At 49.9% G+C, this 20563-nt stretch overlaps 3 protein-coding genes across 5 annotated transcripts; all 3 read right to left on the bottom strand.

The window, feature by feature from the left end:
- Positions 1-12025: 12025 nt before the first annotated feature.
- LOC109741479 (fructose-1,6-bisphosphatase, cytosolic) lies at positions 12026-15249 on the bottom strand. 2 transcript variants are annotated; one of them, XM_020300574.4, is made up of 12 exons: positions 15128-15249; positions 14255-15007; positions 14065-14139; positions 13914-13975; positions 13733-13799; positions 13407-13520; positions 13223-13309; positions 13061-13131; positions 12918-12983; positions 12667-12753; positions 12501-12576; positions 12026-12379 (listed from the first exon to the last, which is right to left on the bottom strand). In XM_020300574.4, the coding sequence occupies exons 2-12, from the start codon at positions 14459-14461 to the stop codon at positions 12257-12259; spliced, it is 1035 nt and encodes a 344-aa protein (XP_020156163.1). In that variant the 5' UTR covers positions 14462-15007; positions 15128-15249; the 3' UTR covers positions 12026-12256. The 2 variants fall into 2 exon arrangements, with proteins under 2 accessions (XP_020156163.1, XP_020156159.1); XM_020300570.4 differs by having other exon boundaries at positions 13733-13975.
- A 256-nt stretch (positions 15250-15505) lies between these two features.
- Positions 15506-19265, bottom strand: LOC109741491 (VAMP-like protein YKT61). 2 transcript variants are annotated; one of them, XM_020300589.4, is made up of 7 exons: positions 18871-19265; positions 18257-18354; positions 17504-17608; positions 16870-16935; positions 16631-16717; positions 15899-15991; positions 15506-15793 (listed from the first exon to the last, which is right to left on the bottom strand). In XM_020300589.4, the coding sequence occupies exons 1-6, from the start codon at positions 19094-19096 to the stop codon at positions 15941-15943; spliced, it is 633 nt and encodes a 210-aa protein (XP_020156178.1). In that variant the 5' UTR covers positions 19097-19265; the 3' UTR covers positions 15506-15793; positions 15899-15940. The 2 variants fall into 2 exon arrangements, with proteins under 2 accessions (XP_020156178.1, XP_020156175.1); XM_020300586.4 differs by having other exon boundaries at positions 15506-15991; positions 18871-19139.
- Positions 19266-19694: 429 nt separating this feature from the next.
- LOC109741504 (histone H3.2) lies at positions 19695-20334 on the bottom strand. Its single transcript, XM_020300601.4, has one exon. It carries the CDS (start codon positions 20267-20269, stop codon positions 19859-19861), a length of 411 nt encoding a protein of 136 aa, XP_020156190.1. The 5' UTR covers positions 20270-20334; the 3' UTR covers positions 19695-19858.
- Positions 20335-20563: the final 229 nt, after the last annotated feature.

Genomic DNA, 20563 nt, shown 5'->3' with positions numbered 1-20563 from the left:
ATTTTGACTGGTCTGCACCTCCACCAAAGAAATACAAGAAGGTCAAGGTTCCTTCCTTGGTGGCCAGCTCCTGCTCCTCATCACGCGACACCGACGAGTATGAAGACTTGGACGACACTGCGGCAGGTCCTACCACAACAAACGACCCCAACAACGCTGGCACTCCTCCATCAACATGATATTCTTCAGGGGCGTTTGTCCTCATTTTTTTGATCCTTTTGGTCATTCGATGACAAAGGGGGAGAAATTTGAGTTAGTCTTCAAGCGGGTCTACCTATATGGGCGTTTTTTTTGCTAAGTTGCAACTCTCGTTCTTCTGAGACTTTATTCGATCGAGTTGTAAACTTAAACTCTATGGTGGCCTGATACTTTTGCTGAGCTTTTCTGCATGCTTATTCCTCATTAATGTTTATGCGCGCATGCTGAATTTCATCAGTCACCATATTTCATCATGCATTTCAAATTCTTCATATATTATGTCAAATGCGTGTATGAATTACAAGATATAGTGGGAGATCTCCATGATTCTACTCTTCAAGTGTGCATTGCTTCAAAAGCAAATTTCTCGCTATGCACATCTTCAGGGGGAGTTCTTATATATCTTGCAATCAAATTCCTCAATTTCATTATTTACACTTCATATGTTTATCCCCGTTGAAAACTTAACCTATATTGTCATCAATCACCAAAAAGGGGGAGATTGTAAGTGCATCTAGTGCCCCTTAGTGATTTTGGTGTATTGAAGACTTATAGGTTAAGGGACTAATGTGTTTATGAGTGTACACAGGTCTATAAGTTTATGAGGAGTTTGATATTTACAAAGAAAGTCGACCCCTAAAAATGAAGTTCTTCTAATTAAGACTTTGGATTTCTGAAGACTTTGAAAGTGAAGAAATTGGTGTGACCTTGAAGCTAGGTATCCATTCGAGGAACATGAAGCGTGAAGACTTTTGTTTTCGTAGTTTCACTTTCTCTTTCTTGAGTCATAGGAAACACCGTACTATTAAAGGGGGTCGAGGAAATACTAAGGAAAAATTTCCAAGTGATGCTCAACTCAAAATCCTACACCTACCAATCCCTTCGAGTGAAGCCATTGGAAATCTCATACAGTTCAGTCATATTCTTCAGTGACAGAGACGAAATTCTTCTCGTCTCTGAGGAATTTGTTCTGACTGAGGAGTTAGGAATTCGCCAGTGCGGATTTCCTACACAGTGAGGAACATGATAGCCCTGAGGAATTTGAGCCTCAAAATTCCGACCGTTGCTGTGCTACGCGCCAGCTGTCCCAAAATATCTACCCACCTAACGGTCATATCATTGAAGGGCATGTATGTCTTATCATGTCGGGCTACTCCCTAGGCTATAAATAGCCGCCCCTACAACCACTAGCTGGTTGGCTGCTCCGAGAGAAACTGACACTTGTCATTTGAGAGCATCCCATCATTCGAGGACTTTGAGCAAAAATCATCAAGTGAGGAAAACCCAAACCCACACACCTACAAACCCAAAGTGATTGAGCATCACTGAAGAGATTGATCCTGCGTGGATCCGACGCACGTTACCTTTGAAGACTGTGCTTCTTCCAGACGGTTAGGCGTCATGGTCTAGAGTATCCAAGAGGAATTGTGGATCGCCGAGTGACCGAGTTTGTGAAGTTTTGGAAGTCACCTGAAGACTTACCACGAGTGTTTGGGCGAGGTCTGTGTGACCTTAGCTCAAGGAGAATATGGTGAGGACTGTATGTCCTCAGGTTTAAATACCTAGCCGCTCCAACCAGACGTACAACTGAGACAGAAGTTGGAACTGGTCTACCAAATCATTGTCTTCACCAAGCTTACTGGTTCTATTTCCTCAACTCTTTCATTTCCTCATAACTGTGTTGTGCACTTGTTCATATCTGTGTTTGAAGACTTTGACTGAAGACTTTCTCAATTTCCTCAGTTCAATTTCTTCAGTCTATTTGTCTTCATCCTGTGTTATCCTGTGTTTACGCTTTCTGTACTCTGTGCTTGTCTTCATTTCATCATGATGACCATGCTTGTGTTATGTTATGTTTACTTTTGAGTACTTATTTCGCTGCAAGTAGTTCTTCGCCAAGGAATTTCCTCACCCGCAAATTCCTCAGTGAAGACTACATAAAAATCGCCTATTCACCCAACTCTAGTCGATATATAACGCACTTTCATGTATGACTATGAGTATGATTCTTGTCCCTATGGACTAAGCCCTCCGGTTTATATAGACACCGGAGGGGACTAGGGTTATACAAAGTCGGTTACAGAGAAAGGAATCTTCATATCAGGACGCCAAGCTTGCCTTCCACGCCAAGGAGAGTCCCATCCGGACACGGGAAATAGTCTTCGGTCGTGTATCTTCACAGCCCATCAGTCCGGCCCACGTACCATAGTCCGGACGCCCGAGGACCCCCTAATCCAAGACTCCCTTAGTAGCCCCTGAACCAGGCTTCAATGATGAGGTGTCCGGCGCGCAAATTGTCTTCGGCATTGCAAGGCGGGTTCCTTCTCCGAATACCCCAACACAGTCTTCGGACGCAACGAACGTGCCCGGCTCTGCAAAACAAATTCCACTCACAACCGCAGAGAGCATAATATTTCACGAGTCTAATCCGCTGACAACTTTTGGTAATGTGACACCACGTCATCACCCGGTCATTATTTCAAACCGTTTTTCGGCCTGCCGCTTCGAGATGCGGTCTCATTGGCACGTCTTGTCAAAGCAGAGATCGTGTCCCCTTATTGTGGGATTCTCATCAATATGGGCGTGGGTAATCCAACCGTGCCGTTTGCACAGCCCTTGGGAACAGGCGAGTTTTAAGGCGAGTGGGGAGGCGCTTGATATTCATTGCCTTTATAAGGAGATAAGGATTCCCTTCTTTCACCCATGCCTTCTCTCTCTCTTCCCTCCCATTCTCGAGCTCCAGCGCCCAAGTCCTCATCTTTTCCGCCTCAAGAAAGCACTCGACCATGTCCGGATCTGGAGCGCAAGGCAAGTGGATGGCCTCCTCCGTCAAGGAGAAGGACATCACCAAGCTTCGGGAGGCCGGGTACCTGGCGAAAGAAATCGCCCACCGGCTTCCGGCCAAGGGGCAAATCGTCCCCACCCCGAAGCCCAATGAGAGGGTGGTGTTCATCCCCCATTTTGTCCGCGGGTTAGGGTTTCCTCTCCACCCTTTCGTCCGCGGACTCATGTTCTATTATGGGCTAGATTTCCACGATCTAGCCCCAAACTCCTTCCCCAATATCTCGGCATTCATTATCGTGTGCGAGGCCTTCCTCCGCATTCCACCCCACTTCGGACTGTGGCTTAAGATCTTCAACGTGAAGCCGAAGGTGGTGGACGGCCAACACGCAGAGTGCGGAGGTGCCATGGTGAGCAAGATGCAAAATGTCACATGGCCCAAAGGTACTTTTGTGGAGACCGTCAAAGAGTGGCAGAAACTATGGTTCTATATCACAGAGCCCCGCGACGCCACCTGGGCCGCGGCTCCCGAATTCAAGTCCGGAGCTCCAATGCGGCTCACCTCCTGGCTAGAGAAGGGACTGAATTGGTCTTCATTCGACGAGCTGATAGCGCTGCAGACGCGCATCCAGAGCATGGTGGACAAGAACATTAAGCTCGTCAATGTGATCCAAGTGATGCTAGCTCGCGGGATCCTTCCATGCCAGAGACGGACTTGCCGTTTATGGGAGTTTGATCCGGCCAAGACCAGACCTTGCAACAGTTCTTCGGAACCACGCACGAGGATATCTAGAAGTTGCTCTTCAAGGGCAACGAGACGCCGCCGGAAATAACCGAGGACCGCAGGCACGCCCTGGCCCGTCCCGCCAATGCGGTAAGTATTTCATGTTTCAAGGCGCACACTTTACTTGCTTAGCCGAGGAAGATATCTAAACCTCACTATTTATTATTTCAGGTATGGACAGAGAAAGCGGAGTGGATTAGGTGTTCGGCTCCGCTGCCTGAGGAACCAGCCATCCCGCTCCTGACGAAGATGCTGGTTCCGGCGCCCTACAAGGCGCCGGAGAAGAAGGCCAAGGGGGGCAGAAGTGGCCTCCGCCGCAAGGGAGCTTCAGACGTGTCGTCCGAAGACAACAAGACTCACTCCTCTGCCGCCGAAGACGACGACGAGGAGGGGGAAGAAAGCAACTCCCCCTGAGGGGGAAGGAAGAAGAGGGCGGCCTCCACTAGTCCGGATGCAGGAGCGTCCAAAAGGGGGAAGGGTTCCCTCGCGGATAACTCCGCGTGGGATGTTGACAGCAGCCCAGAGCCGCGCCCCCGAAACAAGCCCCTGGTCGCATCGTAAGTACTAAAAACCCTGATGCGTCCATATATCCGGCCTCTCTACTTCACAGTTTTAACATGTTGAATTATGCAATTGCAGTCCGGCCCGCGACAGCTCCCTGCGGTCCTCAACGGGGGATTCGCTGGATTCAAAAGCGATGGCCAGCGAGTCACCACCGACGACTCACTCTCCCAAGGCCAAGGGCGACGCCGAGGTGCTATCCCGAAGGACCTTCCCTGGCCAGGGAGAGGTTCAGGAGGCCGTCAGGGCGGCGCCAGAGGATGACTCCTCGGCCGCCGGACACCTCGGGGAGAAAGCCCCCATGGATACTGGCGATGGGGGCCATATCCAATTCGGCCCCCAGTTGGATACCATCCCGGAGACCTACATGGCTCCGTAATCGAGCGAGCAGCCTCCTCCGAAGGGTGGAGGTGTGCCTATTTCGCCGGTGACCTCTGTCCATCCAGAGGCACCAGATAATCTGCTGGAAGCGCTACGAGGCGCTTCCGTTGTGGAGGAACGTCGTATCATTATGGGTACGGTGGTTGAGAGGGGTCAAGAGCGGACTGGCCGAAGCCTGCACCAGCCTGCTGACAGGCTTTGAGGTAAGCGACGCGAAAGAGAAAGTCATAGTATAGACAGTAGCCCCTGAGACACTGTCCGGTGTTCGGAAAGAAAAGCCGGACAGAGGATCAAGTAATTTTCGCAGGAAACTAACTAAATATGTCTTATGTGAACAAGCAGGCGTCATTGCTGGCCGCAACCTCTCATGCAGCTAAGGTCTCCGGACTAAAGCAGAGTCTGGAGCAGGCCGAAGAAGAGCTCGGCCTTGTGAAAAGGCAGCTGGAGGACAAGCAAGGTATGTGGTAACTTGTTGTATATTCGGAAAGAATGAATGACGCGCATTGACCGTAGTGCCATGATATTTGTAGGAGCGGCGACCAAGGTCGAGGTCCTTAAAAAGGCGCTGGCCGAGGCCGAGGAGAAAGCTACCAAGGAACAAGCTGCCTGTGGGAAGCACGAGGCCAGGCTTGATGAGATCCAGCAAGAGCTCCAGGATGCCGTGAAGAAATGCGAGTCCTTGGAGCGTGATGTTTCGGCTCAAGAGATCGAACTCGCCAAGGCTCGCCGAAGCGCGGAAGAGGCCCAGGTTGAAGCCCAGGGCACCCTCCAGGAGATCCAGGAGGCCAAGAAAATTGCGGCGGGTAAGGCTTTTAGTATGCAAAGCAAGTATATGAAGAAGAGGTATCTCTTACTAACCCGGATTTGGATTTCCCCAGGGCGTTTGTAGATCTGCCGCGCAGTGTATCTGACACTGCGGAATTCTTCCAAGCCAGAGAAGGGAGCTCGACGGAGAAGCTGTTCTGGTCGCAATACCTTGCGCCAGAGCATCCGGTTCCCTTTAGCGATCAGCTAAAACAGCTAGTCGAACTGCATAGGGTGGCCGAACTGGCCATGAAGGACTTAGTAATCCGGTTGTGGCCTACCGAAGCCATACCCAGCAGCTACTTTGGTCTCGTGAAGCGGCTATTCGATGCCTGCCCTCGGCTTGACGCCATCAAGCGGTCAGTCTGCATCGAAGGTGCGCGGATGGCCTTGGCCCGTGTCAAGATGCAGTGGGCGAAGATGAATGCCGTCACGGTCGCGACCGAGGGACCGCCCGCGGGCAAGGAGCACCGCACGCCCGAGCAATATTTTCGCGATGTCCTGGAGGGATCCCACATTGTGGCAAAGCAATGTACGAAGGATGTAATCTTTGAATGAATACTTTCATATTGTCTCGCTCTGTATTTATGAAGCAAGTTTGGCTATGTAATATAGTGCTTGTTTAATATTTTACCTCCTGTGCGGCCGTGTTTATGAAATTTTGAGAGTTGGCCAGTCGTCGGCTTCAGCCCCCACGTAGGTAGTACGGGGGTGTTTGGGATGGAATCTAAACACTCTTGATCCAATTGTTTGGTCCTTGAAGGAGGTGTTTAGCGCAACGAACCAGGCAATCAGACTATTTGGCTTTATCACCCTCACTTAGCCATAGGAGTTTGACAATGAAAATTTAGGCGCAGCCCCTAGTATCCGAACTAGGGTACTGTAAACACCTGATCGGGTAAGAGCCGATTCATCGCATAATGCGGAAAAAATTGCTAAAGATTTGAAACCTCCGAAGAGCTGACCGGCTCTCGCTGTATCATGACAGTCAGTTTTCGGCTTTCTCTACTGAGGTGCTCATCCGGATAAACCAGGACACAATCGCAGTAGTTCTCCCTTTACTACCCTAGCCGATATAACGGAACATAAGGTAGTAAGCACAGGAGCCGGGCAACCCAACCATTGACCAAAGACATGATTCGGAGCCAATGCATATAATGCTAAATTCGGGGTGCCGAACTATATTGTAAAAAGTGTTCGGACTTTGTTGTCGTATTATGGGTCGCAATGAAGCCCCTAGCAGATTAAAGCGTGCCAAAGTGTACGGGTGCAACTTGAGAAGATTATCAAAAAGGAAAAAGGGGGTAGTAAGCCAGTGCCGCAAAAGTTAGGCCGCAAACTGTTTCCATTATAGTTTGATTAATACGTCAAAGCGTATTTGTTCAAGTGGTGCAATAAGCAATCGGGCTATTTAACATGCCACAACCAAGGGAGAGCTGCGTGCGGGTCCTGAAAACAGGTAGAGTGATCGTTGAAGAGACCACCTGGAAATTCCCTTGTACGCCAGTGCTTCTTGTCATCTTGGTGTATCCATCCTGTCGAGGGGACCGATGGTCAGGTCGTCAGAGGAAGCCTGCAAAAAAGAAACCTGAAGAGGATAAAAAAAGAAAAATTGCAAGTATGTGTGTCCAGGAGCGGTCGAGCCGTATTATGGATCACAAACTAGTTATGCCTCCGTCTATGCCCATGGTATTTTGAGTGTGTAGTTATGTACGCGCGGTACGAATGCCGCCACTTGGTTGGGACTGGGACGGAGGCCGAATTGCTAGTCGAGCTCTTGACGAGCTGGGCTGTCCTGCTGTAGAGTAGTCCGGACTCGTTTGACAGTGTCCGGGAGCTCGGCCGACGAATTAAGGTTCTGCTTGAGAAGGCCGCTCTGTACTTCTGCTGCTAACGTAGCGGTGTGCTCCTCGGTACGGAGGGAGCGTTCCGTGTTTCCATTGACTTTTATGATGCCGCGTGGACCGGGCATTTTGAGCTTAAGATAAGCGTAGTGTGGCACCGCATTGAAGTATGCAAATGTGGTTCGTCCGAGCCGTGCGTGATAGCCGCTGCGAAAGGGGACGATATCGAAGATCAGCTCTTCGCTTCGGAAGTTGTCCGGAGATCCGAAGACAACCTCTAGGGTGCTTGAGCCCATACAGCGGGCCTCTACACCTGGTATGACTCCTTTAAAGGTAGTCTTTGTGGGCTTAATTCTTGAGGGATTAATGCCCATTTTGCGCGTTGTATCCTGATAGAGCAGGTTCAGGCTGCTACCACCGTCCATGAGGACTCACGTGAGGTGGAATCCATCAATGATTGGGTCGAGGACTAGTGCGGCTGAACCGCCATGACGGATACTGGTCGGATGGTCCCTGCGATCAAAAGTGATCGGGCATGAAGACCATGGATTGAACTTTGGGGCGACTGGCTCCATCGCATAGACGTCCCTGAGCGCACGCTTGCGTTCCCTCTTGGGGATGTGGGTAGCGTATATCTTGTTCACCGTTTTAACTTGGGGGAAACTTCTTCTGTCCCCCTGTGTTCGGTGGACGGGGCTCCTCGTCATCGTCCTCACTTTGCGACCCCTTTTCCTTGTTCTCGGCATTTAACTTGTCGGCCTGTTTAAAAACCCAACAGTCTCCGTTGGTGTGATTGGCTGGTTTGTCGGGGGTGCCGTGTATCTGGCATGGGCGATTGAGTATGCGGTCCAAGCTGGATGGGCCCGAATTGTTCCTTTTGAACGGCTTCTTTCGCTGGCCGGACTTGGAGCCACTGAATCCGGCGTTGACGCCGTGTCGTTGGTATTATCACCGTTGTTTCGACGCTTGTGTCTGTTGCGTCGGGGCTTGCCGTTGTTATTTCTGGCTTCCGTAGTGCCAGGTTCGCTTGCATTGTTGTTGCTACGGGCTAGCCAACTATCTTCGCCCACGCAAAAGCGGGTCATAAGTGTCGTAACCGTAAGGGCTGCCATGGACTTTGACTTTTCTTGGCTGAGGTGTCGGGCGAGCCATTCGTCTCGGATGTTGTGTTTAAAGGCCGCCAGGGCTTCGGTATCCGGACAGTCGACGATCTGGTTCTTTTTAGTTAAGAACCTAGTCCAGAGTTTCCTGGCTGACTCTCCGGGCTGTTGAATTATGTGACTTAAGTCATCGGCATCCGGAGGTCGAACATATGTACCTTGAAAGTTGTCAAGGAAGGCCTCTTTCAAGTCCTCCCAGCTGCCGATGGAGTTTTCGGGCAGACTATTCAACCAGTGCCGGGCTGGTCCTTTGAGTTTTAGTGGGAGGTATTTTATGGCATGGAGATCATAGCCGCGGGCCATATGAATGTGAAGAAGAAAATCCTCGATCCATACCGCGGGGTCTGTTGTCCCATCGTATGATTTGATGTTTACGGGTTTAAACCCTTCTGGGAATTCATGCTCCATTACCTCGTCAGTGAAGCAAAGGGGGTGTGCGGCGCCTCTATATCGGGCCACGTCACGACGTAGCTCGGATGGAGTCCGTCTGCGGTTCTCGGCCAGGGCGTGAGTAGGATTATTGCATCCGGCTAGATAGCCGTTATCGCGTGTCGGGGCACGTCCCCGTAATCCATAGATCGATCTATTCTGACCTGCTCTGCTGTCCAAGTCCTGCCGCAGGTCATATGTATCTCCCCGAGCTGTTTTGTCTCTGCCTTTACGGTGAGCTGGGGCGGGCTGGTGTTCGGCTTGAGTTGCCGCTTTGTCCCGACCACGTGGTGGTCGGTCAGCCGCATTGCGCAATGATGGTAAGGGCTCCAGCACCTCATCATCAAACTGAGGTAGCAATTTGCGCTTTGGGTAACTTTTGGCTGGGCGTTTAAGGCCATATTCCTCGGCTGCCAGGACATCAGTCCATCTATCGTTGAGCAGATCTTGATCAGCTTGAAGCTGTTGCTGCTTCTTTTTCAGGCTCCTTGCAATGGCTATTAGCCGGTGCTTAAAGCGCTCCTGCTCGAGAGGTTCCTCCGGCACAATAAAATCCTCGGTGCCGAGGCTCACCTCATCCACGGAGAGCGGAAGATAATTACTGTCCTCCGAGTCTTCGTGTGTGGCCTGTTCATCAGGGCTAACTTGCCCGTCTTCCCGTTCATCTTGTTCGGAAGTTGCCTCAACGGGGTCTTCATTGTCTTTGGCACCGTCCGGAGTGTTAGCTTCTCCTGTGCCGGTGTTGCTGTCTTTGCTGTGGCATGATTTAGAGCGGCGCCGCTGATGCCGGCGCTTTGGTTGTATCTCAGGAGGTTTATCCTCAACTGGATCTTCCTTGTCATCGCCACTATTCTCTTTTGGTGCATCCACCATGTATACGTCGTATGAGGAGGTGGCCGTCCATCGTTCGGTGAACAGTGGGTTTTCGGCCTGCTCCTCTCCAGCATCGTCGTCCATACCGTCGATGTCTTCGGAGCCGTAATCGAGCATGTCGGTTAAGTCTTCAACAGTGGCTATTAAGTGGGCGGGGGGTGGGAAGTGAAATTCTCCGTCGTCGGCCTCCAGTTCGAACCGGATATAATTCGGCTGAGAGTCCCCCGCTAAGGAGAGTGTTTTTAATGAGTTTAGCACGTCGCCTAAAGGCGAGTGCCGAAAGATGTCCGCGGAGCTGAATTCGACGATCGATGCCTGATCAAGCTCGTCGTGCGCGGACGCACCTGGTTCGGAACTTGTAGCTGGAAACGGGTCCGAGGTTCCGGTGACACGGATCCTACTCGAGGTTGGGTCGGTGTGCGGCTCTGACGCTGCTGAGTCTGCGGCTTCCGTGGCGGGGTTGAGCCTCCCGTCCTCGAATGGCGCAATCTGCTCCGGATCTAGGGCCTGAGCAGTTACAGGCGCTATCCCCTGGGCATGGTTTGATGACATATTTAAGTCATGTTCATCGTGGCGACAGGGAGCGGCTTCCATGGTCTCGAATCCGTCGAAGATCAAGTCTTCGTGGATATCCGTGACGTAATTCAAGTTTCCAAATTTGACCTAACGGCCAGGGCGTAGCTATCGATCTGCTCTAGATGGCCAAGCGAGTTGGCCCGCAGTGCGAAGCTGCCGAATACGAAGATCTGTCCGGGGAGGAAGGTTTCTCCCTGGACGACATTGTTGTAGATGATTGACGGGGCCATCGAACCTCTTGACGACGACACAGCGGAACTCTCAATGAAAGCACCAATGTTGGTGTCAAAACCGGCGGATCTCGGGTAGGGGGTCCCGAACTGTGCGTCTAAGATCGATGATAACAGGAGACGGGGGACACGATGTTTACCCAAGTTCGGGCCCTCTCTATGGAGGTAATACCCTACTTCCTGCTTGATTGATCTTGATGAATATGAGTATTACAAGAGTTGATCTACCTCGAGATCGTAATGGCTAAAACCCTAGAAATCTAGCCTATATGACTATGAGTATGATTCTTGTCCCTATGGACTAAGCCCTCCGGTTTATATAGACACCGGAGGGGACTAGGGTTATACAAAGTCGGTTACAGAGAAAGGAATCTTCATATCAGGACGCCAAGCTTGCCTTCCACGCCAAGGAGAGTCCCATCCGGACACGGGAAATAGTCTTCGGTCTTGTATCTTCACAGCCCATCAGTCCAGCCCACGTACCATAGTCCGGACGCCCGAGGACCCCCTAATCCAGGACTCCCTCGGTGCTCTTTTCATTCTTGGCATCCACAGAGCCTCTGTGTCACTGCAGTTGTAAATGTAGTTCAGATTCGCCATCCTCTCCTGATCCCGGGTTAACATGGGAGCATAAAGAATGACAGGCTTGTCACCACGACGAACAGCTCTCTTGTGGATCAACATGAGGCATGTCTGAACCACAGTTATCAATGTTGTTGTTTGAACTACCAGTTTTGTCCGTTCGTCCATAACCTAGGCGACATCGATGGTGCGGTGAGCAATGGAGAAATCGATCCTACACCTTGCCTAACATAGGGGGAGGGGGTTCCAGCTTGCTTAGCGGCTTCGGAGATGACGACGGGGAAGGGGAGGCCATGGCTGAGTCAAGGAGGACCGGATGGTGGCCAAGAGTAAGGGAGGAAGCAGCTCCCGCTGCCGGCTGGAGATTGATGTTGCCGCCTCCGTCGCCGTCGCTTGCGTAGATCTGAGTCATCTTCGTCGTCGGTGCTAAGAACAGAGGAAGTGCTTGTCCTAGAGCTACTGGTGGCCGAGTAAATGGGGCAGTGAGGCTAGATTTCACACCATCCCGCCTCAACTGATTTCCATCCCTCGTCATCTCCACTCGATTTCGCCTTGCACTGTCGCGGGCGCGCTGCATCCCTTTTGCGCCGCACTTAGCCTGGCTCGCTGGAAACTGCCGATTCGAGGATTTCCAGCAAGCCAGGCTCTGAGCTGCATTAAGGTTCATGCCGATGCGAGCCGGTCCACCCTGTTTGCAACCAAACATGTTTTTTTGGCCCAACCGGCTGGTTGAAGGTAATGCATGCAACCAAACACGTCCTACATGTATATGCGATACGTCCTGCACAACCTGCGGCAACTGGTCCTCTTGAGCTGGTCAGCTGGATACATGTAGTTATGATATATTACGTGCCATCATCAGTGGATTGTTGTGAGAGGCAGAAGCCTTGGCTGCTCATGAATGAAGCTGTTCGAGGCCTCCACACGCTATATTACACTGAGTGCCACAGACGTATATATAGAAAAGGAATGCCTGACATACGAATCGCATCGTCAGCAAGGCCCACGAGTCGCCATCGATTCACACGCCTTGCGCGCGATGGCCGCCGATCATCATGCAGATCCTGCCTTCTTGGCCTCCTCCGCGTACAGCGCCTTGATCTCCTCCACGTCGTCGCTGCTGCCGAGGAATATCGGGGATCTCTCGTGGATGTCGGTGGGGATCAGGTCGAGCGACTGCATCGCGTCGATTCACAACGCAGAAAACCAAGTGTCAACATACCGTCTGTTGCTGGACATGAAATTCTGGCCAAGGAAAGAAAAAACAGAGATGCTTGCAAGTTACAACAACACATACCCGTCCTTTGCCTGTGAAAGACTGGCCTCCAGCCTCCTCCATCAGGAATGACATGGGGAACACCTCATACATCACACTGCAAACACAGCAAATTCAGGCAACTTCAAAAGAGTTGCGTGCAATGGTGGACGTGCTGTTTGAGTTGTGCGCGTAGGCAGTGGCGTACCGGAGCTTTCCGCTCGGGCTCTTCTTGTCCGCGGGGTACAGAAATATGCCGCCGTATAGCAAGGTGCGGTGGACATCAGCAACCATGCTGTGAACCATCAGGAATGGAGTGTTATATGTTGTGACAAGCATTTTACAAGTTTGCTGACATTCGTTGATCGTGTAAAATTTGCATTTGTCAGGGAGAAGCTTCCGAAGTATGAGAGGTAAATCGTTTAGTTCGTCAGGTAAGCAGGCTGAAGATTCACAAACCTGCCAATGTATCTCAATGATTTGGGTGATGAACCATCCGTGGGATACTTGCACTTCTCCACGTACCTGTTATATATGTGGTAATATTTTAGCTGATATTCGCAAGGAAGTAACACTACTCTGAAAACAGCAAGATCTCATACTTTGCAGTAGGGGTGTCCCAGTTCTTGGCATTCCCTTCGTTAACCGAATAGATCTTTCCTTTCGGCGGTATCTGAAGCACAAAGCATGCAGATTTTACTAGTATGCTTATTGGTGAATTTACAGAAAATAAATAATAAATCTCAGTAGTTCTGCCAGCACACCTTGATGTCTGGATGAGTCATTATGAACTCCCCAAGAGAAGGGTCAAGCGTGAAGCCGTTGACACCATTTCCAGTGCTCAGGACAAGCTGCAAAAATTTCATACACAAGCCATTTCAGATACAGTCACACACGATTTATCTTGCTTGTGGAACACGAGTTGAGGAGACTTGATTAATTAATTACCGTGCAGGAACTCCCATACATGCAGTATCCAGCAGCAATCATGTCCTTCCCAGGCTGCAGTACTTCCTCCAGAGTCACGGTGTCTTGGTTCTTGATCATGTAGATCCCAAAGATCTGCAGAGCCAAAAAAACTGTAAGAACACAAAACCATGTAGTAAGAATAAGGAATAAACTGTCCATGCAATTCTATTTTGTATGAGCATATTCCCTGAGACTTTTTTTTGGAAAGATATATTCCCTCAGACTTTGAAAAGGCAAATTATGACTACCCATAATTGTGCGTGTTCCGAACAACTTTTTGGTTTTGAAATTTCTCGTGCGCTTACCGTTCCGATGGAGACGCCGCAGTCGATGTTGGAGGATCCATCCAGGGGATCAAAGCAGACACAGTACCTGATGGAAAATGAAGATCCGCATATTTCATCAGAAACAACAAAGGAAAAAGTGCTCCTCAACCATATCATGGTATGTGAGTAGAACATGGAGAAGCCGAAGTATTTTACACACTTTCCACGGAGCTTAGGGTCGACGAACGTCGCCTTCTCGTCCTCCTCGGACACAAGAACGCACTGCACACATCCGGTCGTTCGCACCGCAGTGTGTCACAAAGCAGAACGAATCAGCAAATAAAAGAAATGGGCCGAGAGAAAATTCATACGGTGCGGCCGCTGCTGACGAGGGCATTGACGAACACCTCGTTGGACAGCACGTCCAGCTTCTTCTGCTCCTCCCCCTGAGGAACCCACACCACCAATTTCCAACCATCGTCATATTTTCATCATGACGGAAGAACAACTGTGATGAAGAGAAGAGAAGAAGCAGGAGGAAGGAAGAGCGCAGCAGCTTGCCTGGACGTTGGTCTCGCCGGCGAGGCCGGTGAGCTTGGCGAGGCCGGCCTTGTTGACGGCGGAGGCGACGAACTTGCAGCCGAGGACGATGTGGGAGAGGAGGATGGTGAGGTCGCCGCGCGACTCCGGGTGCCGGCTCTGCTCGTTCAGCACGTGCCGCGTGATGGTCATCAGGTCCGTCCGGAAAGTGTCCGCCGCGTGATCCATCTTCTCCGGCCGGCCGGGGACGACCCTACCCTCCCTCTCGTTCGCTTAGCTCGGACGGAGAGCTCGCTTTGCTTGCAGCGCAGGCCCTGGAAGTGAGCGAGCGATCTATCTATGCCGCCCAAGTAGTACGGCGCGGGAAGTGGCCGGCTGCGAACCGTGACGTGACGCGCGGCGTGGTGTTTTGGTAGGTAGCGCGGGGAGAAAGTGAGGCTGGGGGCGGAGGGGCTTGGGGCTCCAACGGAATGAGCGCCCAGGCCTATCCCCTCTATCCGCGATGGCTGGTGGCACGGTGGCCGTGCGCGTCTGTGGCCGTCGCGTGGTGAGGTGATGGGAGTGAGTGAGAGGAGCGCAGGGCTTTGTCCCGCGCACGCACGTAACCGTCCCGCCGGTGCAAGGCGCCAACGCCCAGCGCAAGCGGAGCGAACAGCAGGACAGTGACGATGTTTAGCTGTAAACTGAAACCCCGACGTGACGGCGAGACGGTTTTGCGTCGGTCGTCAGCGGCAGTTCGCACCAAGCAAAGCTCGGGGTGTTGTTCTTGTAAAGCTGTTATTGCATTCAGAAAGAATGAAGAGGAGCTTTGCTTGATGGCCTGCACTTCACGCGTACGTGGAATATCCTAGCACCTTTTTATATTGATTGAAAAAAGTGAATATCCTGGAGTACCTTTTTTCAACCATAGGTGGGAGTATATACCAGGCCCAGCCCCAAGTGGCCACTTGCCGCTTGGCCTCAACGCTAGCCTGGCCAGGGGAATAGCTGCTTTTTGCTATGTGACTTCAGGTCCTGGATTCGAATGCGTTTTCGTGGTGCAGTCAAGACTTGTAGGAGCCACTAGCGCAAACTTGACACTGTCGATAACTTTGACCAATAATGTCAACAGAGATAACGTGCCCATTTATACATACAATAATAAAAGTTGCATCCAGGAAATCAGCGAAGGCATTTGCATATGCATGTTGACCATTTGACACGGCATATGCATGTCGCTGGCAGAAAATACTCCAACATAAATAAACTTGTAATAAAATCAAGCAAGCATAGTACCATCAACCTTCAATCATATTGCAAACATAAATTATGAATAGCAACCAGTATTCCAACAAAAAGTACATAAATTAAGGGCAGCAACGGTGCTCCAACATACTTGAGAACTGAGAGATCTCGACAATCTACGCAGGGCAGACAATGATGTTGGCCATTGCTAAGTGATGTTAGTTGCTATTCCAAGGCGTCACCAAAGAATAACAGATTTACAGTATTGACCCCGGCACGTTTTCATGAGCAATCGGACTTACGGTACAACACAACGATATTCAATTGATTTTCTTTCTGAAAAAAGGAGTAAAAAGTGTCCTGAGAATTAAGCATGTGTAATTAAAGGTACAAGGAGCATGTATGAAGGTATCAGCATCTTTGTCGGAAAACAGCATTAACCTGGAGCCTTCCAAGAAAGATTGAAGGATCACGGTTCAAACTTCAGAGTATAGTACAACAACTGTTTGTTTTCTTCGCCTGCTTGTAGAACATCTGAAAAGGGCAGGGTAACATCTATCAGCAAAATATAGTGATAACTGAAATAAGACAAAAGCACCGAAATATATCCATAACACCAAAATCATGATTTTCAGTAAGTTACAAGCACTCTGTTTTATGACTGAAAACCCGGTAAAGCCTAAGAAGAACAGGACCTGGTTATGTAAAAAGAAAAGGATAAGTGCCTTAAGAGCCCTTGCAATATGTAGTACTCTGACCAAAAGCATTCTGGAAACTGGACAGCACTCAGGAAATTATTCAATATTACAGGCAAGATATCACAAGTGCAGCATTAGAGCAGCTTTGGGCATTGTCGTAAAGAAATGGGTGAGTGAATGATGTAATATAACAAGATTTATCTTATCATACCAAACCCCACATCATTATATTAGCATCACATATAGCAGATGAATAGAAATAAATGTCCACTACAGTAGTCCCATGGGCAGTGATTCGTTAGACAAGTAAACTTTACAATCTAATGGAGTATATGCACAACTAAGCCTGCAGTAAAACAATGTGCAGGCTGAAAGACAATGCCCGTTGTAGCTTGGAGATAAATAACAGTAACTAGCAATTTTTCACCATGTCTTTAAGTACAAAAGGACCCATCAGGTAAATAGCAATGCTTACCTGTGAAGCAGCACTCAGGTCTGAGCTTTTTTCAACCAAGCTATCCAATCGCTCTCCTCTTTGAAGGACATTCTCTATAGTTTTATGCTGTTAAAATTATTCAAGCATATACAGAGCATATCAGCAATGGGTTGCTACCACACACAAAATAGCATGATATCTCCAGTACAAGATGGCATGGTGAAGATCATCTTTACAGGAAAAGGCTGGCCTAGAAAAATCAGATAATTAACACTTACTAGGATAATTTTTGTTTCATCCAAGTCCCTCTGAATTTTTGTTAACTTGTCAGCCTCTGCAGGATCCTACAAAATGGGATGCTTCATTATTAATGAGAACAAGTTTGTCATGGGTTACGGCAAGTTCCACAGTGAAAATGACAAGTAGAGTAAAAGCACACTGCAAATTGCAAAATCACACTAATATGTCCAAACATAGAACCCATTCCTAAATATGTGGAGAACATAGAACCCATCCCAGAGAAGCCACCACGGAACGCCGCACCTGATTAGAATACATAGCTACTTTTTCTTTCAATAACAGACATACAACCACAAGATACAGCCCATTTCTTAGAAAATTAGAAGCCACCCCAGCACACCAAACTTGTATCTGGCCATCTTTTTCATCATAAAACAAGAAGGCAAGAACGATACATGACACGATACAATGGATATAGCAGGATTGTAAAATAGACAACTTATTACAACTGTAGTTGCACCCTCCCTCCCTCTCATTTTCTCTTTCTGTAGAGTATATAGGATAAATAGACCAGTCTAGAGGTTACCAAGCCACCAAAGAAAACATAGAGCATTATGTTACCTCCTAGCAATGAACACACAAGCATACAGAACCTTCCACAGATGATTATACCTGAAATTTTGTCAAAGCTTCCATCAGGAAAGGCCACTCTTGAGTGGAATCTGCTGTGGCGGCTTTCCAAGCATCCCCAAAAGCCTTCTGGTATTCGTCAAGTACCTTCATAAAAAACATCGCAACGACAGCTAAGTATCACCCAAAAACACTACTACGGAAGAACTGCTCTATGGAACTTATTCAGTTATGACAGTACAGAAAATATTTGCATGACCCCAATAGAATCATGATTATTATCTAACTACACGCATGAATGTATGTCAGGCGAAAAATATATTTGTTTAGCAAAGACTGTACATGGTTTACCAGCAGGAAGCAAACTGCATGACAACAACGTGTATATGTATGCATCTCCTGACTTACACAAGCTACCGAGTATGTCTATCGAAGTAGTATGATTAAGAATTCTAAGAAAAATTGTGCTAGCGCGGCCCGCCCAGATGTTTCCTTGTAGCTCCGCCACTCACTAGGGAGTCCTTTTCAATAATGCCAAAGCACTTCTCTAATGTTGAGGGCAATTGTATATACCAGCCTAGCGGGAGCTTATAGCATACAGTGTGCAACCATGGATGCGTAACGTCATCACTTGCATGCTTTCTGTTAATAATTTTCAGAAAGTCTATATCTGGAAGCATTCATCAGAATAAGAACATAGAACAGGAAGATCGAATCCTGCACAGTTGGTAAAAATTGGTACTAGGCCAATCACGAAATACATAATACATGAGTTTCAACAACAACGATCTATACCTTATTCAGAAGAGAAAATGCACTTCGTACAGGATAGTGATCATCCATAAATGCCACCACGCAGAGGCCATTTCTGTTGTGTGAGTGAACCTTGTATTCTGCAAAGAAACGACAAAGCGTTTGAATGATCCTGTATTCACAATTACATATGCGAAAATGAGTTTGCTCAAAGTCAGTAAAACGAGAAGGAGCACTAGCAATCAACTGGACATACAAGGAATAGGAGCAAGTGGGGTTTAAATTACGCCGTAAGCATAAAAAATTAGGTTAAATCCACCAAATGTAAATTGTCAATATTGTCACATAATCATGAATCATTATGGACAGAGAATCACAAGCCTACAGCGCTTCTTCAGCAACAAAATCACTTTGTAAGTGTGAATCCTACAGCACATCGGATGAACTGCCAGTTAGGGCTACAGACTACTTTGCAGAGATCACCGGAATCACCCATGTCGCCCTTGCTCTAGGAATCAAACTACTGCGAGCCCCGTAGCAGAAGACTGACCCCCGGAAAAATCAGTCCAAACCCAGACCCCGGATCTGAGCATCGGATCACAAAGTAAACTAGACCTAGAGGATAGCGGCAAGCAGATCTGAGGAGGGGCGGTCACCTTCGTGCTGGACCGACTGGCGCTGGCCGGGCTGGGTGCGCTGGGCGACGGTGCGGGCGACGAAGACGATGAACTCGCGGGCGGCGCCGCGCTGGAAGAAGCCGAAGTGGCTGACGTCCGTGGCGTTGGCCAGCACGAGCGCCTCGGAGCCCTGCCCGCCGCTGGAGGAGGAGCCCCCGGCGCCTCCGGCCGACGGCTTCAGCACGACGAGCGCCGTGATCTTCATCTCCGCTCCGCCGAGGCTCGCTAGATCCGCGGCGACCTTGGGCGGTGGGTTGGATGGATGGGTTTGGACGTGAGATCGCCGCGCGGAAGCAAAAGAAGCTTCCCCCCTCCCGTCTCCTACTTTGCTGGATTCGGTCACACCCCCACGACGTCTCCAAGTCAATGACAGCGGGCCAGGGTTGTTAGCGGCCAGCGTTGTTTTTCAGCTACTATTGGATTCCTTCCGCCGACGCCCAACAGAAGCGGCAAACAAGCAAACGCGGAGCACGGGGAAACTTCCAAAACAAAATCTGGGGAAGAAATAGGAAACAACACAATTCCAAATCACGGTGAGCTTATCCATGACGGAAATCATGGAGCGGCGATACTGTTCTTCATCTCCATCACAGCAGCACCATCAGAAAACCCAAGCGAAAGATCGAAAAATCAATTCGAGTGAAAGAATACGGGAACAATCCAATGACGGGATGTCTAATCCATGGATAGAAATTATTACGCTTCATCTGCTTCACGGCACAAACAAGCTAGACAACGAAACTGAAGAACAAGAAAGCAACACACGTCGCACAGAAAAAATGAACACTGAAATGAGATTCAGATGATGATAACTGCACTCTTCATTGATAATTCATCGCAGCAAGGAGCTACATATGGCAAGACAACGACAAGAGCGAACAGGAACATGTTAACTACACCACCAAGCTCTGAAACCGGAACATCACAGTAGGACTCTCTGACAACGCACGCACGCGGCTACCGCTACTCAAGCCCTCTCCCCGCGGATGCGGCGGGCGAGCTGGATGTCCTTGGGCATGATGGTGACGCGCTTGGCGTGGATGGCGCAGAGGTTGGTGTCCTCGAAGAGCCCGACGAGGTACGCCTCGGCGGCCTCCTGGAGCGCGGACACGGCGGAGCTCTGGAAGCGGAGGTCGGTCTTGAAGTCCTGCGCGATCTCACGCACCAGCCGCTGGAAGGGCAGCTTGCGGATCAGCAACTCCGTGCTCTTCTGGTACTTGCGGATCTCACGCAGCGCCACGGTGCCGGGGCGGAAGCGGTGGGGCTTCTTCACGCCACCGGTGGCCGGGGCCGACTTGCGGGCGGCCTTGGTCGCCAGCTGCTTCCTCGGCGCCTTGCCGCCGGTCGACTTCCTCGCCGTCTGCTTGGTGCGCGCCATTGCTGCGGGGTAGGGTGGGGGAGGGGAGGCTGCTTCGGTAGTTGTTTGCTTGGGGGATTTGGGAGTTGGGATGGAGAGGATGGGGGCGGTTATGTAGGGGAGGAGCCGGCGGCGCTGCGGCGGGGTCGAGTGGAGGGAAGATGGATTCGGGGCGTTGGATCGGTGGCGGGTGGGCGGCTGAGATTGGTTCTCGGGGTGAAGCACGCGGATCGTGGGGTGCGATCCGTGGGAAGGGGATTGCAGGTTTCTCATTGGCTGGGGCGTGAGCGGGTGTAGTGTCACGCGGATCGCTGG

Source organism: Aegilops tauschii, chromosome 3 (assembly GCF_002575655.3).
Source record: "Aegilops tauschii subsp. strangulata cultivar AL8/78 chromosome 3, Aet v6.0, whole genome shotgun sequence".
Classification (NCBI taxonomy): domain Eukaryota; kingdom Viridiplantae; phylum Streptophyta; class Magnoliopsida; order Poales; family Poaceae; genus Aegilops; species Aegilops tauschii.
Note: the sequence above shows the minus strand (reverse complement) of the source record. Positions and strands in the feature narration are given on the sequence as shown.